Source organism: Anopheles nili, chromosome 3 (genome assembly GCF_943737925.1).
Source record: "Anopheles nili chromosome 3, idAnoNiliSN_F5_01, whole genome shotgun sequence".
Taxonomy (NCBI): domain Eukaryota; kingdom Metazoa; phylum Arthropoda; class Insecta; order Diptera; family Culicidae; genus Anopheles; species Anopheles nili.
This window is the reverse complement of record NC_071292.1, coordinates 58016111-58036883: the sequence shown is the minus strand read 5'-3', so window position 1 is coordinate 58036883 and position 20773 is coordinate 58016111. Positions and strand designations below refer to the sequence as shown.

General features: G+C 42.5%; 2 protein-coding genes across 4 annotated transcripts; one reads left to right on the top strand and one right to left on the bottom strand.

Annotated features, from left to right (window-relative positions):
• The first annotated feature begins 1429 nt into the window (after positions 1–1429).
• On the top strand, positions 1430–18420 carry LOC128726866 (2-oxoglutarate dehydrogenase complex component E1-like). Of its 3 annotated transcripts, none has more exons than XM_053820708.1 (11): positions 1430–1509; positions 6294–6509; positions 6591–6731; positions 6805–7008; positions 9450–9552; positions 11289–11779; positions 11854–13469; positions 13552–13696; positions 13763–13917; positions 15898–16032; positions 17361–18420. In XM_053820708.1, the coding sequence occupies exons 2-11, from the start codon at positions 6423–6425 to the stop codon at positions 17458–17460; spliced, it is 3177 nt and encodes a 1058-aa protein (XP_053676683.1). In that variant the 5' UTR covers positions 1430–1509; positions 6294–6422; the 3' UTR covers positions 17461–18420. The 3 variants fall into 3 exon arrangements, with proteins under 3 accessions (XP_053676683.1, XP_053676682.1, XP_053676684.1); XM_053820707.1 differs by lacking the exon at positions 9450–9552 and adding an exon at positions 7991–8108; XM_053820709.1 differs by lacking the exons at positions 9450–9552; positions 15898–16032 and adding an exon at positions 7991–8108.
• Positions 18421–19937: 1517 nt separating this feature from the next.
• LOC128723630 (RNA-binding protein 8A) lies at positions 19938–20635 on the bottom strand. Its single transcript, XM_053817389.1, has one exon. It carries the CDS (start codon positions 20581–20583, stop codon positions 20089–20091), a length of 495 nt encoding a protein of 164 aa, XP_053673364.1. The 5' UTR covers positions 20584–20635; the 3' UTR covers positions 19938–20088.
• Between the last annotated feature and the right edge of the window lie 138 nt (positions 20636–20773).

Genomic DNA, 20773 nt, shown 5'->3' with positions numbered 1-20773 from the left:
TAGCAAAAAACTGTCACATCGCGAGGGCATTATCACCTTCCGTTCCGGCTGGATCTGGTTCACGGGTAACTTAGGAACCGAACTGCGCAGTTCATCCGAGCCGAATGCACTCGTCCGCAAGGATTGTCGATGTTTTGTGGCACGGTGTGTCCGATGTCACACCAGGGGTGTCGTTCTACTTGTGAGATGCTGATAAGCATCATTGAGCATTCAAAGTTCAGTCTCCGTAAGTGGCTATAACTGCGATAGACCGGTGTGACTCCCGGTGGCGAGAGCGCACGATGCGCCCGAGTGGTTCATTGACGGTGCGAGGGTCTTGAGAAAATTTCAAACAATTGAATTTTAAATCCCCAATCCGTCCTTCAGCTGGGGTTGGAGTTTCGCCTTTGCCATGACATGCATTGCGTGTGCAGCTGTATTAGAACCACCAGCTATTGCTGCTCAATTTCGTTCCGATCGGCGCTAGGCGATGGAACACGAACTACTTAAAACTGATTTGCTTTGATATCCTTTCTCTTGCGGGCCAACTCACCAAACGTATGATTTGTGAGGCATGGCTAATATTAGCGCAGGTATTCGATTTCGGAGGTGTGGTAGGTTAAAGACCGGATTTGATGATTGGAAGACCGTAAGCGGTGCAGGTTTCTCCTGCACCACGCCAAGGTCGAAAAGTGATTGCGGCGCTTGTTTTTAAGCAAGATAACTCCTAAGGTTGCTAAGCGTCCGAGGAGTTTCCACTATTATTGGAAACTGTTTTTTGACAGATCGTGGACACATCGACAATAGAACACGATCAGTAAACAATTCCCCGTTGCTACCGGTGACTTTGTAAGCGATTTACGGTGCCGTCTAACCGACACGACACGTGGGTTTAAATTGCACCATAGCCAACCGTTCGTGGGACCGCGCGTTCACGTTTGCGAGTTATTTCTCTCGAGCTCCCCTACCAAATCCGCGATCACCCTACCGTCAGACCCTTGGCGGAGATACTGGTCACGTTCCAAATCGCTCTCGCGGTCGCATACTGTGTCTCCGACGGTGCAAAACTCAGAGAGCCCGCGGACCGTGTGGCCGGTTCCCTTGAGGTCGTGGCACGTTTTTTTTTCGCGAATCAAAGGAATGATTTTGGCCACCCAACCACCAGACTTCAGTCAATTCGAAGGGAAAGGAAGCAAACCGGCGGGCCCCAAAATTCGAAGAGTCACTTTATTGCTTTATAGCTTTCCCTTTATAAAAAAAAACACCCCCTTTCGCAACCCTAGGATGGGAAGCACACACAGGTGGCCACAGAAGTAGGCCCCCACGGAGACGGCATTAGAGACACTGACGTGTGTTGGTACATTGTTTGCGTCCGCTAGCCTCTATCTATCCGGCTGTTGTCTCGTGGCCAATCCGCGCGCACACACGCGACCAGTCGCTCGCGAGCTGTCGTTGCGCGAACATACGAACCTTTACCGCGACAGGGCGAGATCCGTTCTTCGGTACCGTAACCATTGCTGACCGGGCAAGGTATGTTGAGCCGTGAATAGCACCGTTTAGAGAGGATTTTCCGTTTTGTTTGTTGGCCGTAAACGCGCGTGTGTGGTGGGTGGGTGGGTGAAGTGTCCTTCGAACTGTGTATCAGTTGGGCCGTACTAATAAGCTCGCCGGTATGCTTTCTGCACTGGAGATCAATATTGATCGCTTCACTGACCCGTGGGAAACCTGGCATCGGAATCGGTCTATCGAATTTGGAGGAAGATCATCGCAGAACATCGACGAAAGCGGACTTTTGGCCATCTTTTCACGTGTTACATAACGGAACAAAACGGGCAACGGAGCGTTCCTGGCTGGGAGAGGAATTGAGATCGTTTCAGCAGCATGCCAGAAATCAAACCACCTTTTTTCGACGATCGTGATGATCGATCGTCGACCACAGGCAGATGGGCTATTCCTTGCGTTGGTTTCACGCGAAAACCGGCCCCTTGCCGGGTGGATAGCCTCGGTCATTCGCATCAGCCTTGAACTTTCTGGGCCATTGATTTGTTGTGCCTGTTTATAACAGGCATGCCCTAACCACCGGTCGGTCAAATCGTTCAAACGAACCTTCGATCCCTCTTAGATAACGTCAAACGAACAGCCAACCCAAGTGGATTCTCAATTTCCCGAACGTGTTGGGGTTTTTTTTGTTCGTTTACTCCTCGCCGCTTTCCACGACCGTCGGATCCCTCGCGAGATCATTTGCCTCCCGAGATGCGATGTGAAAATGGTCAAAAATAGAAATTGTGTTTTAGCACAGCAGCTTGCTTGCCCTCCCGTTTGATGCTGCTGACGCCCGTGTGTGTTACTTTGGCTACCGTTGTTTTGTTTTTAGCGCAAGGTTCTGTGGTTATGCAAAATGACCGCTAGCTTACCCACCCGCCACCGATCGCATTTTCCCATAGCAGATCGATCGGGCAGAGAGAGGCCTCAGATGGGGGGGGAAAATCGGACCCCTCGAACAAACAGTTGTGCGTCAATTTTTCCATCACGTTTTATCTCTGACGTCTTCGGCATCGCGCTTTCTGCGCGATTGCATTTATCTTATCCACCTAACGCAGCCGGGTGTGTTTGTTACCGTGCAGCAAACGGAAGTTATTCAGTCCCCGCTGTCAATTCTAAAACACACATGATCGTTTGACAGAGAAATGCACCACCTGGCGGCATTATCGGACGGCCCTCCGGACGGACGTTGGAATTAGCGGAAGGCGTCACGTTTGACCGCCTGACGTAGCCAGATAGTGGCGTCTAATGCTGATAAACTTCAGCGAATGTCGCAGCGTAAAGGCGCGATAGGGTTTTGTTTTACACGCGGTACATTCGGTGGAAACTGATCGACCTCCAAAACCGGTGGGCGGGTTTCGCCATTAAATCGAAAGTGATCTCACTGTTCTGTATCGAATTGTTGGTGCATTGCCAAAATCACACTGAGCCGCCCGATCTACATACCTTCGACGATGAATTCTAGCAGCAACCGAGCGCACGCTAAAAGTTTACGGGGACAAGGCCAAAGCCTGCCTCAGGGCCAAAACGCGAGCCTTTACTGGGCACGGCGAAAGGGGGTACCGTCCTCTACCGTCGAAATTCGCACCGGCAGGAGAACGTTTTTGTTGTTATTTTTTTTTTTGCTGGGTTTATGCCACATCAAAACCGGTTGTGATCGGGAGAATATTACTTCCCCATGAGTCAATGAATTCACGGTCGTTATTTCCACTCCATTGGCGAAGAAACCCGGCGACAGAAGTTTTATTTCGTGCAATTAAATTCACTCAGCGACGGAACTAAAGTGTTGTTATGTTATCAAACTGTTATCCGGTTGAGTCAGGTTTTTGTCTTAAAAAAATATGTTGCGCAAAAACGCGCTTGTGACCACCGTAACCGTCGTATCTGCTTACCATGCAGCGAGCTTGGTCGTACAATTATCGCTGATTCCGTGAAATTCCAATTCCGTGCGGTTCTCCCGGGTGGAGGAGGAAACATGGATGGCACGATGCGGTGAATCACGTGCTTCGTTGATTAGCGAAACTGAGCGCGCCTCCGCAACGTGGTCAGGCTGATTCTCGCGCCGTCAGCTTCGTCGATGGTGACGCATTTTGCGCACTCTGCGTTGCGCGAGAGATACACACACTTCGAAAACGTATGCGTCATCGAAATGTGCGTCGTATGAGGTCATGGTGTAATGGAAAGGAAACGGATGTTGTGACGAAATTTTATCAAGTTTGCTTTTTTCGTCCTGAATCGATCAAAGAGTGCGGTGGCTTTCCCTGTTTTCCCCCACAAGCGATCACGTTGGCTGTGGGTTTGATTTTTAACTTGTGCTTCGAGCAGCATCGAGAATCATTTTTGCAGAAATAAACAATGCTGCGCAGTAGAACTGACCCTCCGGTATATCCTCAAGTAGGATGGGATGGGTTGTTCTTAGCGAATCGATGTTAATTAAACGTTCGTACGAGTTTGATAGCTTTCGCGGAGCAACTCGACTGTGTCGTGACAATTCTATTTTGCTACTCTCGTTTGACACGCGGCAGTAGTGCGTTGTTTTTCCACCAACCAACTCTTGGTATCGTTTTGATTACGTTCATGCACCTCACGATGACGTGGTAAATGTCATCCGTTGGAGCTGTGGATTTTCCTGCGAATTTTCTAGCGATAAGCTGAGTCGGTGATACTACCGACTTAAACCAGCCCGAAAGTCTCCCATATCTACCATTGCTGTGCACTTGTTATGTCCCAACGGTCACAATCGATAGCGTAAATACGTGCCAGGGGAAGAACACGAACCCGTATTCGCGTGGTTCAATGTCAAGGTCGCACACGATAGTCTCGCACACAGCAGTTGAACGTTTTGTGAAGGCGGCATATAATGCCGCGCGTCTCAACGGTTCCACCGTCACGCGATAATCACGTCCTGCCTTTGGTCTAATCGTGGTAAAAAAAAACACTAGACAGTAGGCTATTGACCAGCTCTGGCCACCTACTTCAGTAATGTTAATGTTTTATTTATAGCTCATGAGAGCGGTTGAAAAAGCTCATGTGCCATCGCTCAGTACGGTGCAGGATAATGGAGCAAGGGATGGCCATGAGAGGTAAAGCAAAGGTATCGGAAAATGTCGACGTGCTTAGCTTGGATACTGAGCCTTTTTTCCAATAGAGAATGAGAGAGAGACAGATGTTGGCTGAATTTTGACGTTTTTTGCTAACAAAACCATACGCCACATATTATTGGTCTGTCGTTATGCAACGGATTATGAATGCTTCTTATAGTGGCATGCCAAAATTGTTTGTTTTTCTCGTTTCTCGTTGACTTCTTAAATATAACTCAATAGTATTATAATAAGGATCATCTACATCCTCCCACTTAGAAGAACGTTTAATAATGTTGAAGAAATTTGAATAACAGATGTAGAACTCTGATGGCAATTGTATTTTACGGTCAAATGCTATAAAAACCTTCCTTTGATACTCGCCGCTGTTTTAAGAGTTGCAACTTTTAATGGCTTTGGTCTGCAGCAATAAAATTCTGGAAGAATTTTCAAACGAACTTATACATGTGCGTAATTGTCTCCTGATAGCTGTTATTCAGCTACAAACGTACCTGTCCTGCTTTATATAAACCGCTTCATTGCTAAATAAATTCGCAATTTTACCTTTGCTGCATATAAAAATGTTGGCCTGTTTAACACGTCACTGTTTCGTATCACGTTTGTTGGGCTGTTTACGGGCTATAACTATTTTTGCTCGTTTCCAATAAAATGCGATTATTCTGCGGTGTATTCAGGCGGGTAGTGAGTTCATTTAGTTGGCCACCTGGTGCAAACCGGAATGAAATACAAACAGACCATGAGCACATGTTTAAATAATTGGCCACGATATGTGAGTCTTGTTTCAGGCAGCAACAGATAGCGGCATTATGTTGCATCATCGAAACTTTATTAAGTGTACGATAAGAACTAATGACACAGTATATTAAACGTCTAGCTGAAGGACTAGACAATGAAGGCTAGGAATTACCTTTGTTAGGCTAGGCTAGGGTTAGGAATAAGGCTTGAATTACCTTTGTTAGGTAGTTACAAAGATGATCTACTTAAACTCAACTTACATACGTTTAATCTACTATGGCAATGGAATGTAAGATGATTCGATGTGTTCTAAATCCTTGAACATAAATAGCTTGAAGATATCCACGACTCATGGCGACGCATAATGGATTTTTTTCAAAGCAACGGTTACGTAAGACCGAAAAGAATAATATGCGCATCCTACTATCTGCTATAGTAAACTAATCACAAATAAGACATGTTTCTTTTAAACAAAATCAGCTGAAATGATCATTATTTCCCGAATGGAGATCATTATAGTCGAAATTGTTATTATTTGAAATGGAGTATGGCGCAGCAGCCAAGAATCGGTAGATGTCGGGGGACTACATCTTCTGGGAGATGGAACTTGGGCCGCATTCGTACTACTCCTCTCAGTTCAGCATTGATAAGCATAATCATTTGACTAGATGCTATGTCGTAGTGGTGACAATCTTCTTATGCGACACATTGATAAGGACATCGTAGTTAAGCGACACAAACACACACAGTAACGTAAAAACACAGCACGCGTGCGGGATTGTTATGCAGTCCTTTCACCCCTTTTCAACCGACAAAGTAGGCTTCGCTCTGACATATAACACTAGCAAAATTTTAGTTAAACCAACCGGCTCTGTTTTCGTTACGTATTCCAAATAATTCGCGATATTCGTTTAACCGTTTCGTTTCCCGCTTCAGAATCTGATCCAAATCGTCGTCCACCGACGCACCGTTTCTTCGGTACGGGTCACTTGAAATCCGTCGTCTGAACCTTTGGGCTAGCACCTCTCATTCAGCTCCACGAGATAAGGCAAACGAATCGCCAAAATGCATCGCGCAAGAACAGCTCTCCATATGGTCAATCCAATGGGCCAGCAGAACTTTGGTTCGTTTTTCCTGAAGAAGCCCTCGAAGGTAAATTGTGGTGTGCAGTGTTGTGGGGCCGTTTCAGCATACGAGTGAATTCAAAAAATATTTTTTCTCAATCCCCTCCAGCTGACAACGGAACTGGTTGCGGCATCATCCGTGAAGCTGTACAACTCCGCCGCAGCTGAACCATTCCTGAATGGTTCCTCGTCAAACTACATTGACGACATGTACAATGCTTGGCTGCGTGATCCGGCGTCCGTGCATGCGGTACGAAAACAATAGAAAACATGCCGTACACATTCCTTTGCAATGTCTAAACTATTCGTATTATTATGTGCAGTCCTGGGATGCATATTTCAGGAACAACTCCTACGCAGCACCGCCGAGCCTTGCCCCAGTACCGAAAAATCACGTCCCCGCCTCACAGTATTTAGGCAGCTCGCTACCGGCCATAGCTGGCGCTGGTGCCGCCGTCGGTGGTCGTATCGATGATAAGCTGATCGATGATCATCTTGCCGTGCAAGCTATCATTCGTAGCTATCAGGTAATTTTCCGTGATAATTTTTCAGCCATCCCTTATTTTTTCCTCAATATCATTCCCTATTTTCCCAATCAAAGTCTTCCCAAAAGCAGCGTATATCACGGATAATCGTCATACTTTGTGCAGGGCCTTTTGATTTGACTTTCGCCACAATCTTTTGCTCTATCTGTCTACCTATTTCGCTCATATGTCTTTCCCTGACCCTGCGACTTGTTTTTTGTTTGTACTTGCATTTTAATTTTGGCGGTTCGTACAAGTTTTTTTTGTCATAGTTAAATTCCCCAATCCCTTACTTTAATTCAGCAATAGCAACCGTATGCTCTTTTCCGTGTGTTTGTCTTCCTTATTGTTGGAGACGATTCTGTTTCGTACGCTAAGTAATTTTGATTTATCTTAATTTGTTTTGCAAACCTTTGCAAAATTCATTATTGTAATTTTTTGTTCCTATTAAACATTGCAGCTAAATATTATGATTGTGTTCTTTTATATTGACTTTCATTGCGGTCTATATATTTCTAAATCGATTTAGAATTGCATGCATGATTATTGATGTTGATCCTTGAACGGATCTTCTTTAACAGGATAATAGTCATTTTTATTTGTTTAATGAATATGGAATAGAACATGACGATAAGTTAATAATAATTATACAAAAACAATATAGGCATTAAGCAAAAATATTATTCATAGCATTGACAATTGATGATATATTCAATTGAGGAAGAAAATAATCATAACAAAACAAGTTTAATTGCCTGATAAGCCGTCCACAAACTGCCTGTAGAGGGGTATAACAATGACCATCAAACATGAACCATACTGATTGCTTGTGCAGATATGGAGAAAAAATGCAATTATTTCAGACTATCTGGTACTGATAAAATAAACGAAACACGCATCCAAACATTCACTAAACACGAGGAAGACACTAAAATTTAACATAATATATTTAATCCCCACTCCCTCATCGACACTCATTCTGCAGTCCCGTGGGCACCTGGTTGCGGACATCGATCCGCTGGGTATTCTGAATGCTGAAATCAACCCGGAAAGAGCGAATCTGCGTGCGAATGAAAAAGTTACCCGCAGTTATATGAACTTCGGTAAATTGAAATGCCTTACTTACTTGTTCCCCTTTTTGCCTTACTGCTAATACTTATTATAATACTTAGCTTCGCCTCTAATACCCAATGCGCATTTAGTTTTAAGCTATATTTCTTTCAAATTTATTTGAAAGGTTTCCTAGTTCCGCTTTAGATTGAGATTCGGATGATGCAAGAGAGAATTATTAGGTCTTATAACTGTTACATATGTGACCGTGAATATAGTGTACTCTTTATCTGATGTAAAGTTTGGATAAACTCATAAAGGTTTTAAGCAAGGCGTATTGTTAAGTCTAACATGCAGTGAGAGACTGATAACTAGGAACAAGCTATAAGTTGTACAATTACCTCAACGGACATTAACAACTAATCAAAAGTTTGTAAGAGTGGTGTGTTTTTTGTATAATCTAGTTAATTTAACTATTTTGGGCTATTTTATGCTGTATCAACTTTAAAGCGTGTTAAGAACTACTCTATTGATCATCAATCATAAAATCAGTATATGATAATATATTCCGATTTAAATTTCAATTGCATAAGATGCTTAATAATATATCAATATCTGGTTTGAGTACTTGTTCTTTTTTTAGCACGCTTTAAAATTGTCTTCTTGGTACATTTCGGAGTAAATTTTATTTGCTTTATATTTATGAGTGTCGTGTGCTGTTTTACCCTATATCCTGATCGTGTTGTGTTGTGCATTTTTTGACGTTTATTTTTATTAATGATTATGTTATTGCCGCTTATTGTCCTTTTTGTCGTCAACATCTCTATTTTCTCTATCCGTTTCCTTATGTTGTAAAACATCTTCCTTCGTTCGTCAATTCTACCATCTGCGACCTCTGATGAAAAGTTCATATGAAAAAAGTTTACTACATTTTCTCATTTCCAAATAGATTATCCTCTCATAATTATTTACTGTAGCAGAAGAAATTGAGACTGATTTTTACCTTTTTTCTCATCCATCCTTTTTCTCTTTTACGTTGGCGATTGTTTGGTATACGTATTTTATGTACAAAACGAAACGGAATCCCAAATTCAATTAAAATATTACATAAATACTCCATCCACACGTGCGTGTGCTCAATGCAAATATCTCACAAACGCAATAACCTAACCTCTGCCAACCGCTATTCACAACGATTTTCGTCACTTAACAAAACTCCAAAATTCCTACTTTGTGTGCACCACCGCAACATGCGCGATTGACGGCCGACAATCACCAACACCTCACGGAATCTCGCACCAACAATATGGGCTACTCCGTGTGTGTTCGCGTTTGGGTGTGTATGTGGCTTTGTATGTGTCTATGTATGCGCGTATGTGTGTAACGTTGTACAGATCAGAGGGCACAATGTAGCCCGCCTTGACCCGCTCGGCATCAATAGTGCAGACTTGGACGATAAAACTCCACCCGAGTTGCTGTACTCGTCCTACCGATTTGGTGAGTATCGATCGCATCGAAAAGAAAAGGATACATGTGTAATTGTGTAGAGCAGTAAGCCACCAAGATGCCATCACCTTCCAGCTACTCACGCGTATAGGGCCATTATCACCATCATATTACATCTTTCTATTGCATACCTTTTGGAGTCTTGTGCTTGTTTTTGAACAAACAAAAAAAACAAAATGTTAGGCCAGGCGCAAGATTTATCCTTTTCAAAATTGCAATCATTTCACCATATTGATTTGATGCCTGTTACATTTGTTATAAAATCTATACCTTCTAAGTGTTTCTTTTAATAGTGTGTCTTACGATTACACGAGCTTCAGATTTCCTTATTTGGTCTAGAGTATTATAAATTAGTCCGTCTTTGGAATTATGCTTGCATTCTGTTCTATTTCTATTGTTTCTCACTTCATTATCAACCTGAAAGGATCCGCTTGTCCGATATTCTGCTAGATGAACATAACTTCTATTTAATATGAGTGAATTGATAGAGCTTTGAAACAATGTCTCAATTATATTTTGTTTCTGATTCCGTTTTCTTTTTCTTTCTTTGAACGTTTTCTTCATTTTCCATTCGATGTGTTTCGTTTGAGAATTTATTTTTCACTCTTCATTACCTCAATCAAATAGTACACCAATGGATCTTGCAGTGTGTAAGCGATGAAGATCGTCTACTACTGTTGGGGATGAGTAAGGAAGAAAGAGAAAATGAATAAGAATGGGAGAATATTTATATTCCTCTGTTCACAATGAAAAATCAAGCTAATTTATATTGATACGCTAGAAACTTCTTGATGCATTATATAATAAGATGCTTCATTTTTTTAAACATTTTTAGCATCAAATACTTGTTTAAATCTATTATTAATCTTTTGTATATATTTTTATTTGTATTATTTTTATACTACTAACTACACTAGAACGTATTTGCTTTTCCTGTTTACTTGCTATGCCTGTAATGCTGTAAACTCTGCATAACTAACAATTGACTAGGGAAACTAATGACAAAATATCATTGTAGCGACAAAGAGCATATCGTGCAATGAACTCTACTGCATTTTCTTATTTCTTTTTAATATCGCTTAAGAATGTAGCAAATTTTGAAATGAGAATGATTTTTTGTTTGACACAACAGTGGTAAATTGTTTATTAATCAAGCTTTACTATGGTTATTTTTAAAACTTAATGCTTTCAATGTAAAATAATGACTGAAGAACAACACTGCATGAAATCTGACTATAGCAATTTTTTCCAGTAGATCTTTTTCTATTAAATCATTTTTAGATTTAAGTATTACAGCTCATTTTTCAAACTCCAAAATTATCCGAATTTCAATCTTATTGTTTTAATGTTGATTATAGCTTAGGTTTTGTAAGTTGCTTGAATGTGGGATGTGATGTAACTAAAATGTTGAAAAACAATTCGGTGATATACTTTAACAAGATTTTATTGTTACAAATATACACAGAAGTTTTTTCCACAATATTTTAACTACACACAACTCCAGAAATGTAGAGCTAATGTAACTTTTTAATGAAATAGCTTATATTAGTATAACAAAGAACGCAACCAGTTTAAAACAAATTAATCTTGTATGAAAAGATTGCGTTATTTGATTTAAAAATTGTGAGTGCAATTATGTGTGTCAATATTTCTATTACGGTGTTGAATGCACTCTAATGTGTGTCAAATGCTTAATCTATGTTCTTCTTGATGACTACGTACAACAGAGGAAGCTGATATGGAGCGAGTCTTTAAGCTGCCGAGCACGACGTTCATTGGAGGCAAGGAAAAGTTTTTGCCGCTCCGTGACATCCTTGGCCGGCTGGAGAAGGCATACTGCAACAAAATCGGTGTTGAGTTTATGTTCATTAACTCGCTAGAGCAGTGTAACTGGATTCGTGAGCGCTTCGAAACGCCAAACATCATGAACTACTCGAACGATGAAAAGCGACTTATTCTGGCTCGTTTGACCCGCGCAACTGGCTTCGAGGCTTTCCTGGCGAAGAAGTTCTCCTCTGAGAAGCGTTTTGGTCTGGAGGGTTGCGAAATAATGATTCCCGCGATGAAGGAGGTAATCGATGTGTCGACCCGGCTTGGCGTCGAGTCGATCATCATGGGTATGCCACATCGTGGTCGTTTGAACGTTCTGGCGAATGTTTGCCGTAAGCCCCTGCATCAAATCTTCACGCAGTTCGCCGGTTTAGAAGCTGCCGATGATGTGCGTAAAGTGGAGAATGAGTAGTAGAAGTTCATGATTAGAAATGTCATCTAACGTTACTATCTTCATTGTAGGGATCTGGTGATGTGAAATACCATTTGGGAACGTACATCGAGCGTTTGAATCGAGTGACGAACAAGAATATTCGCCTGGCCGTTGTAGCAAACCCATCTCATCTGGAGGCTGTCGACCCGGTAGTGCAGGGTAAGACGCGTGCCGAGCAGTTCTACCGCGGTGACGGCGAGGGTAAGAAGGTGATGTCCATTCTGCTTCACGGTGACGCTGCCTTCTGCGGGCAGGGTGTGGTGTTTGAGACCATGCACTTGTCTGATCTACCCGACTACACGACGCACGGTACCATCCACATTGTGGTGAATAATCAAATCGGTTTCACTACCGATCCGCGTCACTCGCGCTCCTCGCCCTACTGTACGGACGTGGCACGTGTGGTCAACGCACCGATTTTCCACGTCAACGGCGACGATCCGGAAGCAGTGATGCATGTGTGCAAGGTGGCTGCTGAGTGGCGCGCCACTTTCCATAAGGATGTCATTATCGATATTGTGAGCTACCGTCGCAACGGACACAACGAGATTGACGAGCCGATGTTCACGCAGCCGCTCATGTACAAGAAGATCCGTGGCACGAAGCCCGCTCTTGACATTTACGCCAACCAACTGATCAGTGAGGGTGTAGTGACATCCGAGGAAGTCAAGAGCGTCAAGGACAAGTACGAAAAAATCTGCGAGGAAGCTTTTGAGCAGGCCAAGACGGAAACGCACATCAAATACAAGGACTGGATCGATTCCCCATGGTCTGGTTTCTTCGAGGGAAAGGACCCCCTGAAGGTCGCTCCTACTGGTGTGATCGAAGAGACGTTGGTGCACATTGGCAACCGCTTCTCATCGCCGCCTCCGAACGCCGCCGAGTTCGTCATTCACAAGGGCCTGTTGCGTGTGTTGGCCGCGCGCAAGGACATGTTGGAGAATAAAACCATCGATTGGGCTCTTGCCGAAGCGATGGCATTCGGATCGCTGTTGAAGGAAGGCATTCACGTTCGTTTGTCCGGTCAGGACGTAGAACGTGGCACTTTCTCACATCGTCACCACGTGCTGCACCACCAGACGGTAGACAAGGCTACCTACCGGCCACTGTGCCACCTGTACCCGGATCAGGCTCCGTACACTGTCTGCAACAGCTCACTGTCAGAGTTCGGTGTGCTCGGCTTCGAGCTGGGCTACTCGATGACCAACCCGAACGCACTCGTCTGCTGGGAGGCCCAGTTCGGCGACTTCAACAACACCGCACAGTGCATTATTGATCAGTTCGTGTCCTCCGGACAGGCAAAATGGGTACGCCAGAGTGGTCTGGTGATGTTGTTGCCGCACGGTATGGAGGGTATGGGTCCAGAGCATTCTTCGGCCCGTGTCGAACGGTTCCTTCAGATGTGCTCGGATGATCCTGATTATTTCCCACCAGAATCCGAGGAATTTGCCATTCGGCAGTTGCACGACATCAACTGGATCGTGGCAAACTGTTCGACACCGGGTAACTATTTCCACCTTTTGCGCCGACAAATTGCGTTGCCGTTCCGTAAACCACTAATCGTGCTGACGCCCAAGTCTCTGCTGCGTCATCCGGAATGTAAGAGCAACTTTAGCGAAATGACCGACGGAACCGAATTCCAGAGGTAAGGTGCCGGTTCGCAGCTATGAGCAAACACTGAGTCAACGTCTCGATACAAGCTAACAAGTCATTGGTTTGCTTTCTAGATTGATCCCAGATGCTTTGACCGCCCAGAATCCAAACCAGGTCAAGCGAGTGATCTTCTGTACTGGCCGTGTGTACTACGACTTGCTGAAGGCACGTCGTGATCGTAAACTGGAGAACGATATCGCAATCAGCCGCGTTGAACAGGTTAGTAAATTTTACGCGATCAAATGATAAAGAGTGATATTAAAATTGAGCTTCACTTGTTTTTAGATCTCTCCCTTCCCGTACGACCTGGTGAAGGCCGAGTGCGCCAAATACGCAAACGCTGAACTGGTATGGGCTCAGGAAGAGCATAAGAACCAGGGTTGCTGGACTTACGTGCAGCCACGCTTCGACACTGCGATCAACTCGACTCGTGATTTCAGGTAAGATCTCTCCTAGATGCGCTAACGTGTGGTTATTTTTCTTGTGTTCGTTGCTCATCCATTTGATATTCATTTAAGATACATTAAACGACCTCATATCAGACACGAACGTAAACAAAAACTAAAAACTCCTTTGGTTCGGATTTTTTGATAAGATTGTTTCTCCTCTCAGTATTTCGATTTATTTTCGGCCTGCCTGTTCGAAAACTATCACTTTCTGTCCGTTATTAAAATTAGTCGTCTATGTTGACTCGAATCCTTCTGTATACTCCCTCCTTTTGGTATGGATGTGTACTGCAGTCTCGATAATTGGTATAAAACATGGACACATACAACACGCTCACACATATCATATCTATTATGCACTACCTTTTTCCTCATCTGCCATTTTTCCTCACTCATCCAATATATAACTGTTTTAGTCCACCTCGACAGAATACCTTTCTCTTTGAATAGGTAAAAGGCATCACGATACCTTTTGCTGCACCTCTTTTTACTTAACTGCTGTGCGATTTCTTCTAGTTTCTCTCTAATAAACAACGTACTGTTTTTCTTTAGAAAAAAGCACACCCTAAATCTACTACTACTGCACCTTTCCGCCTTTTACTCTATGCAGCGTTCTCTTCCAGCCTTGCTGTCACTCTTTCCCTATGTCTATTTTATTCTCTAGTTATTCATCTTTTACCTGTTCTTTATCGTATGCTAGTAGAAATGCGCATTAGTAGACGGTACCGTATATTAGTACACAATTGGCTATTCGGAGTTCAATGTACATGATTGGTCACGATTGGAATGATTATCCTCAACATGGGGGTTGTGGGTTAGATTATTGTGTGGCGGATCCACTGGGAGTGCGCGACTCAAAATTTCACTAGAAACCTCATAGTATTAAAATTTTGACAATTCGGTGTATTGTAAAAATTTTCAACTTATATCGGTGAAGGGGTAATGGCCTATTTAGTGAAATTTAAATTTGTAATTTGTAATGGAGCATTCTTGATCTTTGTAAATCTTGCATTTTGCTTCAAACCAATCTTACCCCGTCCGCAACAGTTTGATTTCCTCAATTTTGTTTGAATAGTATTCTGGCTTTTCTCACAAACCATTTGAAGTAGGTTTCTCATTGATTAAATCGTGTTTCAACTCCTTATATAAATCATTATTATTTGTTTTATTTACGTTAATCTACGTACCCAGAATATGTTTGAATTTCAGTTTACATTCGTTGATATATTAAGCTTGATTTATGTATTGTTTGATTTGTAGTTTTTTCCTCGTTTTGTTTGCTTTAGTTTAATGATGTTCGTCTTAATCCAAGAGTGATATAACGTATCGAATTATTTTATCGTCCCGTGTTCCCAAGATCGATACAAATTGTCCTCAAATTATAGCTAGGCGTGTAGGCACTTATGTTATAATTGCTTCAACGATAGATTTACGTATAGCTGCGAAAATATAAGTAAAAACTCCTCACTCGTTCCATAAATCAAAAACAATTCCTCACGAACACAATTGAATCCTACGCCACTAGCCAAAAATTCGACCAACACGAGGCCCTCCCTCTCGTTCTCCATTTTGCAGCGTCGAGGGAACTAGCGACGGTTACAAAGATGTGTTTGAAGCATACACACCTAAAAAACGGCCATCGACCGATAGCAACGAGGCCGCTGGCAGTGATAATCGACAACAGCCCACGGTTTCAGTGCATTCGTCTCCCAGTACAAGTACCACCTCGGTCCCCGATGGAACTGCGAACTCCTCTTGGTTTAGTCGTATCTTTGGGTTCGGCAGTAAAACTCCCGCCGCCAATGCTAGTGCTACCGCTACCCAAGCACCAGTCCAACCAACACAACAAACCATAGTATCCTCTTCATCTTCATTCCCGCCATCCACATCCGCCACCACCACCACCCTCACTAACGATAACCGTAGCGAACGTGCCAATATTCATAACCACAACCCTCATGCCCGTATTGACAGCGTGCAAGAAGAAAAGCTTGTGCAGCAGAAAACCGGCCAAGGATTCAATATCCCGCAGGGTACCTTTAACTCTCCGACGAGCGGTTCTGCGGCCAGCAAGGGTCACAAAGTGCGAATCTCAGCGCGACCACTTAGGTGAGGGGCCTCCAGAAGAACTTGCACAGACTCAATCTCTCTCTACCTACTACCCCTAATGTTGTATAGCACATAAATTCGGTAGCCGCAGCTGCATTAGGAGCGGCTACTGTTTACCATATTTGCTTTTTACTATTCGCTGGTGTCGACGGTGCGCAGTAGATGTAAATTGGAGCAATCATTTAAAATCCGTCTGCAAATGCATCTAAGTCTAGTCTCCGGGCTTACCTCACCGATCATCAGCTAAGCCGTTTGCCGTTTAATTTATGATTTGTTTCATCATACTTTTGCCATCATTTGTCCTTGATTGCTTGATGCTTTTTGTTCTTTCGTTTTATTATTGATTCCGATGCAATCGGTTCGAATCATTCTTCTGAAGAGCAATGTGCCTACGTTTGACTAGATTAGAGATGCTTCTGCATATTGTTATCGTCTTTGCTGCGCACTGTTCTCCATCTGTGTTTTTTCGTACCCAATTGGCTCGCTTGTCGGTTATTTAGTTGATTTTTTGTTGCGATAAATATTGATTGGCATTTACCTATATTACGAATTTATTCGAATATGCACACGATATTCCGTTCAAGGATTTAACATGTGACCTTATATTATTTTATTATTTATTTCTCTTTTATTTTTATTCTAATTTAAATAACAATCATATTGTACACATATATTGCAGCGCTAGGTTAATCGATATATCTTTTAATTTTATTTTTGTTAACTTCTAACGGTTTGGTCCGTATTGTGATTACTAACTTTTGTTTTGAGTTTTTCATTTGTAAAACTAATGCAATTAGTACAGTTCTTAATAGCGTAGCATGAAGTGCTTTATTTCAATACTATTGTCTGCTTCACTTCCATCCTTTTAGTCATTTATTTCTAACATTGCAATGCTTGAGCATTCCTAATTCAATATGGTATGAATTTGCTTGTAAGCGGCATGATTGTTAGTAAAGGCTAGAGCTTGTGAGCCCGTAAAGTAGCGTAAAACATTATGCATTACTCTATATACACACAAATCCATGTTTGTTCTGTTTATGTTTAGTCCCAAATTCATTTTGTTATCGCCGTATTCAACAACTTCTCCATCGTAAATATAAATGTCGGCATTTGTCATCTTTTTTGTGTTTTGTAAGAAACTAATACCCAAATTATGCAACAACGCATTTTTGTTGAGTTGCCCTAGAAATTTATAAAGGAACCTACTTATACACTGAACGAAGAAAACTGGTGCTGAATTGTTCTCATACTTGCCTGTTTTACTTTTTCCCCTCTTACGACTCTTGCCGTTTACCATCGATCTACTATCGTGCACTTGACTCTCTTAGCTATGTTGGCCGTCCGTGTGGAGCATCGACCGCCACGGGCTCCAAAGCCCAGCATATGAAGGAGCTAAAAAATCTCCTGGACGACGCCATGGCTCTGTAAATTAGACTCAACTCGTCATGCGGCACTTTAGGGTGAATTTATACTACCGGAGCAAAACCAACCTGCAGCTAAGCGACCGGCGACAACTCCTTACTGGACGAGCATGGCGCGCTGATTCTTCGAATGATGTTTCCTATCTTTTGATCTAATTGATTACCACATCATCATAATAACGATGACAACAGTGCAAAACGGTGACGCAACACGGACACAGGGACCTCTAAGAATCGATTTTGTCGACCGCTACACCATATTCTACGATATTACGAGAAGCAATGGGATATCCTTCAACAAGCTACGAGACAAGCACAGCAAAAGCGCTAGCATGCTCGGTTATTTATGAAGTTTTCGCTAGTTTTAGTAGTTCTATTTAATACCGATAGGTGCGAAGGAAGAAATGGCAACAGTAGTACATTTAACCATTAAAAGTTAGAAAGTGAGCCGTGAACGGTGAAAATACAAAACTAAGCTAATGCTTATAGCAACAGCAGCGCGGGTATGTGTAGCATCAGTTGGAGGTTTTTGTTTGTATCTTGCTTACACAACCCTTTACTCCTAATCATAATAGCGTCAAGGAAAAGGATGCAAATCCTGAAAGGATAGCAGAACTACACACACGCTAACAAGTACACGCGCATATGAATATGTATACACATTTTATTTAATTACTTAGTGAAAAATGAAAAGATAATCGCCCTAGTAGCATCCTGCTTCTTCCATCGCACGTTACTCGCAGTAGAGTGAATGATGGAAGGGCGCAAACATATTTATTTATATACATTCATATGTTCTTTTTCGCTGTTGAATGCAATAATGAATTTTGCAATCAAAACATGAACTAGTTTTTTTTTAATGGAATAAGCCAGGGCAGTTAATCGTTCTTGTCACGCGTGATTGTTGGAGGATTCAGCGGATATAACATATCTGTCGCTCAATAAATGCACAGATGAATTAAAATCATTTTGTTTATGTTGAGTTCTTTTATTTGTTAGAGTATTGCAGCATGTTTTTAAAAATTATTCTTAATTCAAGTTACATATGATTTTTTTTCCATTTTGAAACTGAAATGTTGTACAGCCATTAACATAGTTGTGATTGTTTTATGTATCAGTAGCACAAATTTTTATTTTCCCACAGTTAGCAACTAATGCGTGCTGATTCGCAAAGTTTTGAATAGTGGTATTAAGATAGATATGGGTCCTTTGAGCCTATGGACGTAGTTTTACGTTGCCCTTACGTCCCTTGGTTTTTAAGGGCGTGTCTCAGCTTTATGTAGAGACGTATGCTGTTCAGTCACTGGACTGACGCCAAGCGAATGAATTTACTCTTGCTGATAGATACAAACGTGAAACGCGGAAAACGTGAAAATATGTTATCACTATGAAACCAATTGGTGCTTTCATTTTGAAGAGAAACAACACATCTCATTCTTCTGATAAATCTTTAAGCAACCATTCGCATACGACGAACGTGTCCCGTTCGCTTTGTTGAACGATATTAAACTCACAAGTCACTACATGATAGACGATAAATACAAACAGTAAAATGTTAAACGAATACAAATCGTGAATAAGCTAACCCTATAGCTGTAGCTATTTACTCTTTTCCTCTTTATATGTAGTACACATTACCCATTCAAACTAAACGACACGTGTTATTGATAAATGCTAAAATAGCGTGTTGTAATAAGACAAAAATACCCCCCCAGCATGTGCACGCTCTCAATCGCTAATGAACTCTTAGGCAGACTATACATTCAAACGCACAAAGTGCTTTATATGGTTGTAAATACACTTGTTGTTAGGGAAAAGGCGACTATAAAATTTGCCAGAACAACCATGGACCTTGAAATGATTTAAGAACCTCTCTAACGTTATTGTAGCAGTCGAGAGGAAGAGGGCGGCAAAGCTACAAGTAAGCATATATTTTGGATGCACTTTTTAGCACTACTACTAGCACTGAGTTCCGGCACAGGTTAAAGTAAAATGTCTAACGAAACTGATCAAAACCGACCCTTCAACAACAACCGATTCCAGTGATACGGTATGAGTATGGGCCAAATAAAGCGACCGTCAGGTGGACGCATAGTTAAATTGCTGAAATACAAATGGCAACGTTTAAAATTAGACAGTGGCTTCCTTCCTGCAGATGACATTTTAATTTTTTGCTTTCGTATACTTAAACGATGCTCTGTTTGTTTCAGTTACGTCGGGCGAACCGTTTCCTCTTCCACGGCCACCGGTACAAAGGCGACGAACCTACGAGAACACGATCTCCTGATGAAGGATGCGATAAGCACAGGTAAGCCTCCGAAGAGAATGCCTCCATCGAACAATTCATTGCATCCGGGCGGAAAACCTCAGAAGACCACATTGAAAATTCAGCGCTTAGGATTTGCTTCGTTCTTGTTTTAATACTAAGTGATTCTTAGGACATAAGGATACACCATCTTTGGATACTGTGTTGTCCTGGTTTAATTTATTCGGTATAAATTTTACATGCGCATTATTTTGGGATGGGAGCGTGACTCGCGACTCAAGCTCATTGAGTACTCGCTCATACAGACGTAAGCTACTTATGAGTTTGCAGATATTTTACGTTCCATAGGTGTCCGTAGTCTCCCGCGTTCTATCGACGGCGTCTGTCGCTGGATTTTTTAAGTTTCTTAGGTCCTTTTACGAAGCACCAATCGACGGCGATGGTTTGACCCAGGACTTCCGAGCCGTTCAAGGCATCTTTGGCCGCCAACGCTTGTTTGTATGTTTCGTACTCCACCAACGCGTATCCTTTAAGGAAGCCGGTTCGGCGGTCGAGGTTAAGGTGGATGTTCTTGATGTCGCCAAACTCGCAGAACTTTTCCTGTATGTCGTCCTCCTGAGCTTCCTCGTGGATCGACGTTACGAACAAAATCCATCCCTCGACGGAGCGCTGCGGGCCTGGTTCGGCTTCCTCCTCATCTTCCTGTAGCCGCTCGTAGTCGATCGTTTCACGGGGGATGCTTTCGTTGCCGAAACCGCGTCCTTTTCGCTTGCGGGCCTTCTCCTTCAGCCGGGCGATTCCCTGATCGCCGTCTTCGTCCACCTCAAACTCCTCGTGGTTGTAGATGTCAAGCACGTCGGCCATCGTGTACTTTTCGTCCTTATTCTGTAGAATGCTTCACAAACTTTCCACGGTTGTGTTTGCAAACTTTCTCCTCCAAATGCTTCTGTTTTTCTTCTCAATTCACACCAGTCAGGAGGGCTGTCAAAACATAACTTGACATCCAGAACTGCATGCTGTCAGTTGATGCTGTGAGATAGCCTTTCGGAATGAA